This window comes from Bombyx mandarina, chromosome 22, assembly GCF_030267445.1.
Source record: "Bombyx mandarina strain Sakado chromosome 22, ASM3026744v2".
Classification (NCBI taxonomy): domain Eukaryota; kingdom Metazoa; phylum Arthropoda; class Insecta; order Lepidoptera; family Bombycidae; genus Bombyx; species Bombyx mandarina.
In genome coordinates, this window is record NC_143228.1 from 16,051,853 (window position 1) to 16,064,048 (window position 12,196).

The 12,196-nt window shown below is 38.3% G+C and overlaps 1 protein-coding gene across 2 annotated transcripts in view; it reads left to right on the forward strand.

The window, feature by feature from the left end:
- Positions 1–834: 834 nt before the first annotated feature.
- The window catches only part of Sec24AB (Protein transport protein Sec24AB), a 28,487-nt gene continuing 17,125 nt past the window's right edge, over positions 835–12,196 (forward strand). Inside the window, exons 1-4 of one of the 2 annotated variants that reach the window (XM_089737070.1) lie at positions 835–971; positions 1,298–2,693; positions 9,808–9,910; positions 10,435–10,561. In XM_089737070.1, coding sequence (XP_089593196.1) covers positions 1,309–2,693; positions 9,808–9,910; positions 10,435–10,561 — 1,615 coding nt within the window. In that variant the 5' untranslated portion in view covers positions 835–971; positions 1,298–1,308. Of the gene's footprint in view, positions 1,108–1,297; positions 2,694–9,807; positions 9,911–10,434; positions 10,562–12,196 lie in introns of both variants that reach the window. The other variant, XM_089737069.1, reaches the window with a different exon arrangement.

The window sequence follows — 12,196 nt, forward strand, 5'->3', positions numbered from 1 at the left end:
TTTCCATTAGAAGCCGACATTGTCCCTGATGAACAAAGGCTACTTTTTATTAATTTTTTTTTATTTTATTTTTCTTGGTTTCATGTGTGTTTTAATGTTTCCGAAGCGAAGCGAGGGCGGGTCGCTAGTGAAAAATTAAAGGCCTGGGCTTCTGGGTAATTCAACCATCTAAAAATAATTCTCAAGGCATACTGAGTTTTACACCGGTCACTCACATTCGCACGAATACGCAAACCCGCAAGTGTAAGACGACATTTGCAAATGATTATGCAAAGTTTTCGCTGCATTCGTGGTTTTCCAAGCTGTGTTGGTTTTTTAACAGACATCAAAGCGCGCGAACCGCGATCCTTCGCGTAGTGTCCCACACATTCGTGTGACCAGTTGCGCCCAGGATTGCAAGGGCAACGGGCGTTTCGCTATTTTCATAGATCGTGACGTCTACTGTGTAGCGTATTTTCATCCAAAGAAATCCTATAAAAACAGCATGGCTATTAATGATGTCTGGGAAAGAATTCAAAACTCTTTTTCTCTTCAATGCTTTATTGACGAATTAAAAAGGAGGAGAAATTCGTGAGACATTCGTAAACAAGTGCAGGAGGAAGCGCAAACGGGTCGCAAATTGAGTACCGAAACCATTTGTACAGCCGCTAAGTTTGCGAATGAATGTTTGACGGCCCTTGCCGCAAACATTCGTACAATGTACGAATATTTGCGCGCGTGTGAGTGGCCGGCATTAGAAATCATCTCGTATCACTGTTATATCATCACAAAGACAGCAGATAATAAAATATCGCATAAATCGACTTATTTGGCTTCAGGATTCAATGAAACAGAAGATCGACTAGTTTGATTATAGTCGATTCGTACGTGACAATAAATTTTGACGCAGCACTAGTTGACAGTAATGAGTTTATGACATTGTCTTTCTTGTCAAAAATCAATCCAGAGGGCGCTTTAATTTGCTCGGCCACGTAAGTCAGGGTCGTATTTTTCGTCTTAAAATATATTAATTACGTTAATTCACAATAAAGGTTAATATGTGAGAATGCTGTAATATATAACAGAAGTATATTACTAGTGCTTTGTGTTAAAGTCACCGTATTGTAGGTAAGATGCCAGTCAATTCCTTAGCTAATCCGTCATCCTATTGGTGAATTAGCATGTTTTAATAATTTCCTAATTGATATCAGCATTTTTATCGCTATATAAACATCTAGTAGTGTGTTTGAGATAGTGATTTCATTGTTAATTGCTTAAAATGATTGTGTGTACTACAAAGAACATTGTGTTTTTGCAGATCGACAAATCATGTCTAATTTGCCACCTAATCCGTTTGTAAGCCAGCCTGGAGCGAATGCAAACCCTGTGCAAGCCTTTAACCATAATCAATACGCTCAAGTACCATTGGGTCAGCTGCCCCCAGGATATGGAGGACTGAAGGACAACAATTCAAATAGTCCTCTTCATGGAACAATATCACCTCAAAATAATGCTATACAAAACATAAACAACTTCAATCAAAGTGCCAGTAGCTCACCAGCTTTCAATCAGCCTGGATTGGTGCAAGGTGGAATGCAAAGTTTGCCAATGAGACCTTTTCCACAAAGCTCTAAACCTCTAAATCAGATATCATCGCCTAGTCCTGTTTTTGTTTCTAATCCAAACCCGTATACCCCTAACTATCAACCTCAGAAACAAATCAATGATAATGTACCACCACTAGTACCCCCTAGTCAACATCATCAACCGCTTGTGAATGGGCCTCCTTTGGCTGCATCCATGCCAAACCCAACATCTAGTAGCTACAGTCCTGTGCCTCCATTAAATAGGCCTCCAGTGGGAGGATATGGCCCCAGTTCAATCAATCAATATGGTCCAGCTCCAAATACAAAGCCTTCAGGACCACAGTCACTGCCCATACAACATAGTACTCAGTTTCCAGGCCCACCTCTGGCTGGTCCAACAAATATAGGTACCTCAGTGCCTCCTGTCAGTAGAAATGTTGGGCCTTCAGTTCCTGGGCCTCTGAATCCACCTTATGCAAGTCCTATATCGGGTCCTGTCACTAACCCTCCAATAAGTGGCCCTCATATGGGTTTCTCAGTAAATGGACCACGCTCAAATGCCTTACCGCCAAATTCAGCAGTAGAAGCAAGGCCAGTGGGCCTAAATGGTCCTTTACCACCAGTCTCTGGACCTCCCAAGCAGTTCAGTTCTGCAAATCCTCCACCAATGATGCCATCTGTAAGCTCTCCACCTGGTCAACCTTATTTAAATCAACCTGTAAGTCAGCCAGGACTTAACTCCAATATTGGTTCAAATGTACCCATAGCACTAATACCGCCTATGAATCAAAATATACCAGTAAATCAACAAGCGGGGCCTCCAAGTGGACCAACTGGTGGGCCATTGAAAAGTAATATGCAGAGCAGATATCCTCAGATGCCACAGGCCAGTTACAATCAACAGTCTGCTCCACAACAATCTACGAAATATCCACAGCAGTACAATGCTCAAGGTTTGACACAGCAAATGGGACAGTTGAGTGTAACCAAGCAAGGTTTTGACCAACTTTGGGGTCATCACATGGTTGACTTGTTGCAAACTAGACATATATTGCCTGAATACCCTGAGGATCCTCCGGAAATTAAGCTCGGACACCAGTTTGCTGATTCGCCCAATTGTAGTCCTGAGTAAGTATTGGTATTGTATTATAAATAGATAGGTTTAAGTTAAAAACTAAAATACAATTTTAAAATCTCAGTAAAAGTAACACATTATCAATTCTAATAATTAATGAAGTTTTCTACAACACCTGCTCATTGTTTGAGTAGGTGTGGATATATTTGCATTTACTACACCTACAAGTACATTGTCATAGTGGTCATAGTGTTCGTAGTGATATATTAATACAATTGAAGAGAAACATTTTTTTATATTATTAGAATATAAATTAAAAGGAATTTTATTAAAAGTGATGATGGCAGGAATCGTATGGTTCATTGGTAGATTGCCATAAATAGTAGAGTATGAATTCTTATGGTCTCATTATTGCTTCTATGGTGCTAAGCCACTTCTGAAGCTCATCATGTGACTTACCACTGGAAGGCTAATTGTGTGATAGAAGTGATGATATAAGGAAATGACAAAAGGAAATTCTTGTATCAAGCAAGTAGTATTGTTCTATACACAAAAAGTTTGAATGCTATTTTTCTGAACCTGACATGCTGATAACGGCCGTCTGGTGTAGTGGTAAGTGACATGGTCACTACACAAGGGGGTCGCGGGTTCGAATCCCGCCAAGGGGAGATATTTGTATGATAAATATAAATGTCTTTTCCAGGGTTATGGATGTATATTAAATATATGTATGTGTATAATAAAAATCTTACATTTATTTCCGTTATCTGGTACCTGTAACACAAGCTCTTTACGAACTTATCACGGGACCAGTTAACGTGGCGTGTTTCAAAAATATTATAATATAACTGGTGTTTTACCTGTCAAGCCAAGGCTGCTTCTAAATGTGTTTGGCAATCACAACTGATGATGGTATCATCATAGGAGGTGATGTGATGTTTGTAAGCAGTACTTTTCAACAATTTTTTCTGATAAACTAAGAACAGAGTCTGCAATGAACATTGTTAATGCATATATAATTACCCAATTAGTATTTTGAGAAGTTTTATCTCGAAATGTTTCAAATATATGGGCTCTTAAATCTGATCCTTTATAGGAAAAATGAGTCTGTCACAATACTACCTCTGTAATAGCTAGGTCCCTTACATTGTAGGTGGATTTAGTGTCCATTTTGTGACTGATACCTTTTTGGTGATCAAATGGCAATTAAGATGTGAATGTTATTGTCTAGTCCTTCTATGTGTGTTAATGTATTTGTAAGTTTTTCGATGGGTAGTGATTCTTAGGTGTATCAGCATAAGTTGATGATTTTCCCCAAAAATAAATGTTTGCACTGTGATTTTAAGCATGCTATGTGGCCAATTTGGTCTTAAAACTTAATATGGCTATGGAATGAGCTCCCCTCCATAGTGTTTCCTGAGCGCTATGACATGTCCTTCTTCAAACGAGGCTTGTGGAGAGTATTAAGTGGTAGGCAGCGGCTTGGCTCTGCTCCTGGCATTGCTGAAGTCCATGGGCGACGGTAACCACTTACCATCAGGTGGGCCGTACGCTCGTCTGCCTACAAAGGCAATAAAAAATAATAATTGATAATGCTGATTCATGGATATCTAATGAGTTTTGTCTTCCAAAAATTATCACGACATATACATTTTTGTATTACTGTTATTATCTCAATAAGTTTTTTATCGTTAGCTATCGGAAGTACAATTTTAACAACCTTGATATACCAGAGAACGTGTTAAGGCAAGATTTATTGTATTGTGAAAATCAAGAAGTGCGTTATGATTATCCGTAATTTTTCAATAGACGCGTATACTGAGACTTTGAGTGCTCAGTTTTATGATGCGCTTCCTCACGCGACAACAGTATCAATGCGCCCGGGTGATGGTTTTTGTATTCAATGTAATTTATAAAAACTTTGGTGTATGATGATTATAGCATAAAATGCACACTAATTTATTTCTTTTGGAGGCCAACATCATGATAACTTTAAACTCTTTATTTTCTCTGTCACTGTTGTTACTTGCAGACTTCTTTATAAACTTAGTTCTGATTCCATTCGAATTAAAATACACGTTTATTAGCCAAATTAGCCAGTTTAAAAAATAAAATGGACGCATTATTCTGCTTGTCTAAATTTAAAATCTCTAAATATTTCTATTTTAAAATTCCTTACTTTTTTTTTTACTTTTTTTTCTGCCATCTTAGTCCGGCTGTTTCGTCAAAAAAATTAAATTACTGTATTGTCATCGATCGTTGATGCGAAAGCAAAAATTCAACTCCTATGATTCGTGAAATTTTGTTATGAAAAAAATCCGTTACATAGATAGGTACCGGCCAATCAAACGAAAGGGTATTTATTTATTAAAAACGAAAACCAACTACCATTTTCAACGAGTAGCAATCAAGTTATCTACAATGGAATGAGCAATTAAACAATTGTAGGTAAAAAGCGTGAACATTTAAATAATATATGTATTTTACATAAGAAATGCAATTATGTATATACAATAAATAAATTCACTGCTATCTAAAAATATGATCAACCGCTTAAAACCGTATAAACGTGAAATCATACAACATAAATACGATTACCTAGTACTTTTGTTATTTCTAAATGAATTGTAATAAAATAAGCAGATAACAAATATTTAAAATAATGTATAGGACGTGTTATCGGTTTAATCAAATCTATAGATAGCTCACCTATCTCATAGCTCTATCTCATAGCTCATGCTAGCTAGGTTAAGTGGTTACCGGAGTGACCCACCTTGGAGATGTCAAGTCTACGTTTCAATTCAACTGTCCCTACCCTTTAAACTGGAAGTCCTGAATGTATCGCGGCAGAAGTCAGCAGTGTTGTCACATCAACCAGTAATCTATCTTCTATCTATCTATCTATCTATATATATATAAATGAATTGCTGTTCGTTAGTCTCGCTAAAACTCGAGAACGCCTGGACCGATTTGGCTGTTTTTGGTCTTTGATTATTTGTGTTAGTCCAGAGAAGGTTTAAAAGGTAGAAAAATATGAAAATGCTCGGAATTTAATAAAAATAACAATTTTGTTTTTCCTTTGATGTGTCCCCCTTTTGTTTGTTTTAAGTTTATTTTATACAAAAGATTAGGTCTTTTTTTTATCGATTGAGGCACTACGAAGTCTGCCGGGTCAACTAGTAAAGTAAATAAAAAAACGCCATTTGGAATTTTACTACTCGAATATTCATTATGAAACTTGATTATTTCTGTTAGGGTAAAATAATACAATCAATAAAATTGTGATCAGACGATGCCTGTTTGTGCTTTTGTGTTCGTCGTATTTCACAATAGCACACCAAATTGAGTGTAATTGATTCGTCCATTGTAGTAAGGAATTTTCACTGATGTGTCGAGATAAGCTTGTGCTGACGTAAATTTCGGTTTTATTTTATTTTAATGCACTAGACGGAACTAGATAAGTTCATGGTTCGTCAGCTAGTTACCGGGATCCTTATGAGGCTTAACGTGCATGTCTGTTATCCTTGTTCGTTGCCGTGCCTTGAGGCATGAGTTTGAAGTCTTGAATGTAAGTATGAAGTCGTCGTGGCCTAAAGGATAAGGCGTCCGGTGCATTCCTATCTTTCGATGCAACGGTGTTCGAATCCCGCAGGCGGGTACCAATTTTTCTAATGAAATACGTACTTACAACATGTTCATGATTGAGTTCCACGGTGAAGGAATAGCATCGTGTAAAAAATCAAACTGGCAAAATTACAATTTACGTAATTACTGGTGGTAGGACTTCTTGTGAGTCCGCACCACAGTCCTGCCTGTTTCTGTCGTGAAGCAGTAATGCGTTTCGGTTTGAAGGGTGGGGCAGCCGTTGTAACTGTACTGTATTCCTTATATCTCAAGGTGGGTGGCGCATTTACGTTTTCTATGGTCTCCAGTAACAACTTAACAGCAGGTGGGCTGTGAGCTCGTCCACCCAATTAAGCAATAAAAAAAATGTAATTTGCAAAGGCTGTCTTATCTAGTATAAATACACAAATCCAGATATGTTGCGGGTTCCATTTTTAAGGCACTTAAATCAATTTTACCTTTAGAATTGATTGTAGTGGCTTAATCCCAAGTTCTTGTTTGTAGTAAACGCTAAAAAATTTAATTTTTAAAGAATTGTAATTTTTCAGTTTTGATTCTAATACTTTAAGCTTCAAAGCTTAAGGCTTAGGGTGCTTAAAGTTTAAGTTAAGCGCTTGATGAAGAGTATTTCGTTTTTTTTTTTACTAAAATTTAAATTTCGTTTTTACCTGTTTATAAGACGTTCAAAGTATAAAACTCATTTTCTTAACATTTTTCACACTACTTCAATTCTAAAGGTGCGATATATATAAATATCCTTGTGTGTATAATTATGTTCCATCTATACGCCGAAAGAACTGGATGATTACGATTAATTTTTTAGGAAATCTTCAGTTCGACCTAACGGACGATTCTGTTTAGTAACGATAGGATCAAAGCTAAATCGGCCAGAAAGCCGAGAATAATTGGTTTTGAAAAAAAATATATATTTTTAAATCTTAAAGAAAGATTGGCCGATGCGTGTGAGAACACTAGATACATTACTCGCATGATAGATGCTAATGTTTCCGCGTATTCGATCGCGGTCACAAGTTTGCTTTTGTGTTTCTACAATTGACGATCGGTGATAAGCTACGTATTCTAATATAAACACTGTTGACCCCCTTTTGTATACAATCGTTCGTAATACAAGAAACGTCCCTTTGTTTTCGATGCATTGCCAATTTAAAAGCATCTCGTTTAGACACCACATAAATCCGAATGTTTATTGTGTAACGGCTATAGTTTTGTTCCTTAGATGGGTTGATATGCCCACACCTAGTGTTTTTTTTTTTTTTTTTTTTTTTTTTTTTTTTTTTTTTTTATTGCTTAGATGGGTGGACGAGCTCACAGCCCACCTGATGTTAAGTGGTTACTGGAGCCCATAGACATCCACAACGTAAATGCGCCACCCACCTTGAGATACAAGTTCTAAGGTCTCAAGTATAGTAACGACGGCTGCCCCACCCTTCAAACCGAAACGCATTACTGCTTCACGGCAGAAATAGGCAGGGTGGTGGTACCCACCCGCGCGGACTCACAAGAGGTCCTACCACCAGTAATTACGCAATTAGTGTTAACTGGTTAGCGGAACCTATCTCCTCCCCGCGTCGTTTCCTCACTGTTGACGGTCGTGACCATCATGTTTCAACAGTGTTTTATTTTTTGTCATGTCTTTCCAGTCTTTCCGATCATTGGCCGCGTTAAGGGCTTCGTTTAAAAATTGGGATTCTAGTGTGGTGTGAATTTGATCGAACCACCTTGTCGGACTCCGCCCGCATGGTCTCTTTCCCTCGAACTTCCCCCTCTCTCTAATCTATTAGGGTTTTCCGAGCAATGCGACCGAAGTACTCGAGTGGCGCGAAGGCAGAGTGTGGACAGTCTTGTCTTGATCTGCAGTTATCTTAATTTGTTGACATTGGTTCTCTTCGCTGTCTAAGGTATCCGCGGCGTCTATAGACATTTACAGAGTTAATGCCGCAGTGTCTGTATTCACATTTTAATGCCCACGCGCTCCGGTAGCGACACGAGAACCCTCTCATCGTGGCCGCCGGTAACTACATTCCCGATCCTGCGGACAGAATGGAAAGCAGTCGACGTCACCCAAAACACGTCATTTCGGATCCTTCCGATCCACTAACGGTGCTTTTAGGTACCTCAAGCACCGGTCATCGTTATCGTCGAACCCGTCGCTTGCGATGAAGGGCTCGACGAGTAAATTAACCCACAGACACAGCCCACTGAGTTTCTTGCCGGATCTTCTCAATGGGTCGCGTTTCCGAACCGGTGGTAGATTTTGCGAAGCACAGCTCTTGCTAGGGTTCGCGTAAGCAACGTCGTCAGGTTTGAGCCCCGTGAGCTCACCTACTAGTTAAGGTTACGCTGAAATAGCCTCTCAAGGCTATCAGCTTAGGTAAGAAAAAAAAAAGCTCCGGTAGCCACAGGACGGCCGTAAGCTTGTTCACCCATCTACGTAATAAAGAATAAGTTATATGAGTAACAAATAGCATGGACGTTAAGTGCTTTGATTTATGCCGGTTTATTTTTTGCTCGATAAAAGAAAGACACGCGAATGTCGACCGTATTCACTTCAGTTTTATCAAGGGAATGAACTTCGATACCAGACTACGTACCCTGTAACCGAATATGTCCAATGTCTCAAACCAACCTAATATTTTCTTCAAACAAATTTGGTTTTTAATGCTCCACGCATTATTAGGTCTTAAGGATATTTTTTTGTGAAATTTAAAGGCGGAAAGTCAAATAATTATGACTAAAAAAATAATAAAACTAATTAAATATAAGTAATAATTTAGAATATCTTTTTTAGAGGACGATATTCACGTTTAATAGAAATGTGACTACCTCTGACCACAATGAGGCTTGAGGTCTCAATCGTTAATATAACGTTCATTTACCAAAGTAAACAAAGTGACAAAATGGAAAAGTGATTAAATATAGTTTTAAAACTACAACAACATGCTTGAATAGAAATTGTCGAACTAAACATTCATAGATATATTTTTATATTCGAGATCCCGGTTCAAATATTAGGCTAACGTATTGTTCCGCGCTGGGGTTCGGGATAAATAAAATTCCACCGAAGTAAAACTTAAAAACTGTATTCAATACTTAGAACACTTCACATACACTTTAAAATTCTCAATTCACTTCTTCCGCTTCGCTTCAGGTGATCCGTTCGCTGTTTCGCTTCGAGTAGTTCCGATTACTAACTAACTAGCTTCATGCCATCTCTGCAACGCTTTTATAGTTGACACGAAATCCCTAGAATCGTCGAGAATATTCCACACATTTCGAGTATTGCGTTTCCGCTATCTGACAATAGATGGCGTTGTACTTCTCGAGCGTTCTAGGTGCTACTAGATCCTTCGATATTCGTTCGACTATTCGGCGATAGATGGCGTTTATTTTTACCGGCGTAACGGTATTTTAAATTTCGAATTGATTAAGTCGTCAAGTCGCTGAAAATTCCTTTGAATATACACATACATACAGGTTGAAATAAACTAAATAACTAAATGTCATTGTTAATATATTTCACAGAATATTCAGATGCACGCTGAATAAGATACCAGAAACAAACAGCCTACTCCAGAAGTCAAGACTACCGTTGGGCATACTCATACATCCATTCAAGGATCTCAATGTAAGTAAACATCAACTATAATTATATCATTTGTTCAGACGTCGAACGTTCATGAAGTCGTCATGGCCTAAAGGATAAGACGTCCGGTGCATTCGTGTTGAGCGATGCAATTGTGTTCGAATCCCGTAGGCGGGTACCAATTTTTCTAATTAAATACGTACTTAACAAATGTTCTCGATTGACTTCCACGGTGAAGGAATAACATCGTGTAATAAAAATGAAACCTGCAAAACTATAATTTGCGTAATCACTGGTGGTAGGACCTCTTGAGAGTCCGCGCGGGTAGGTACCACCACCCTGCCTATTTCTGCCGTGAAGCAGTAATAAGTTTCGGTTTGAAGGGGGAGCAGCCGTTGTACGGTAAAAACGGAGACCTTAGAATTCATATATGTTATTAAGGTGGGTGGCAGCATTTACGTTGTGGATGTCTATGGGCTCCTGTAACCACTTTACACCAGGTGGGCAGGGGGCGTGGGCAATAACGGGTACACAAAATGTGTTTAACATTAAGATATTCTTTCCAGCATCTACCAGTGATCCAGTGCGCTACGATAGTCCGCTGTCGGGCTTGTCGGACGTACATCAATCCGTTTGTCTACTTCGTCGATGCGAAGCGATGGAAATGCAATCTGTGTTATAGGGTCAATGACTGTGAGTATTGTTTGTGTGTGTATTTCTGCTTAAACGTTGTAGGATGTAGGTATTCCAAGTATTTAGCGACTTTAGAATAAAACGTCTCTTGGAGTCGTTCAAGAACATCGAAGACAAGAGTTGATAATTTCTAATAATACAGCATAAACAAATCACGTTCCTAATGTTTTTGGGATGGCCCGCAATGGAACACAAACAAAACAGGGGTAAGTGTGTGTGTTCGTGGTAAGATACGACTCGTTGAAAACCGAAGGAAATACTAGTTTATACATTATAGAAGTATTGTTACGCACTGGAGTTCGGGATAAATAAAATTTTACCGAATCAAAAGTTGAAAATGTATTAAGGTTTAGAACGCTTAAAACAGTTCATAAACACTTTAAAATTCTTAATTCACTTCTTCCGCTTCGCTTCAAGTGATCCATTCGCTGCTTCGCTTCGAGTGGTTCCGATTACTAACTGACTCGTGCCATCTCTGCAACGCTTTTATAGTCGATACGACATCTCTAGAATTATCGAGAATATTCCACACAAGTCGAGTATTTTCGATGTTTGTTTCCGCTATCTGACAATAGATGACGTTGTACTTCTCGATCTTTCTCGGCGTTACCAGTTCCTTTAATATTCGTTTCGGATATTCGGCGATAGATGGCGTTACGTTTACCGGCGCAACAGTATGTTGGCCAAGCTAACTAATACTCAGGAATACCTTGTAATACTCAGGAAATTGTACCCACTCTGTGTAGGTATACGACAAAGGGAAGGTCTTCCACGGAGCGGGTGAATTGCTCGGTAGACTGACGGTCCTTGATGAATTCCAATTGGTTACAAACACAAAAAGACACAAATAAAATTCAAATCGGACTTGCGATAGCACATCAAGCGTCACTTTTCTGTGCTACACCTTAAATTAATGCTTTTTGTTTCGCGTACCTGCTTGTGTTGCTTTGACTATCTGTTTCTTGTCTACTTTCTCCTTCTTTTTATCTTTTGTGTTTCGTCGTAAACAAAAACTTTGTATCTATTTTATGTTTGTAACCAATTGCAAAGACATTACCAAACCGATAACTAAACTGTATGTCGTCGGAGAGTTCTGAAAGCGGACTTTGAAAACTGTAGAGATAATCTAGCAATTAAACGTAGATCGATAATGGATTGATAATGCAAATGTTTGCAAATGATGAATGCGATAACATTAAATAATTTGTTTTGAATATATTGTGTGCGCGCTTAGGGAAGCGGGGGGAATTTTGGCGTTTATTGGTTAACGGGAGCAGAAATTGCGGTTTTTTTAGTAGCTGACATAAATACTGAAGGCATTTCTAAGATTTTTGTCTGATGTATATGATGCGTCTATATTTAACCTTAGAAGAAGAAAATAGAAAAATCCTTAGAAGATATATTTTTTGTTTCTGTATTAAGAATTAAAATAAATTTACATTTCCGTATTTTATAGAAATATAATATCTCCGTCGAATGTAATGAAATTTTGGGTGCTTTAACAACAAAGGGAAGTTCTTCGATGGCGGGGGTGATATATTGTTCTGTAGACCGACGGAACTTGTATATATGCAAACTTATCCTGTCGTCAGTAAGATTCAGACGTCTGTCAAAAATCTTGTGTTCCATGATGGC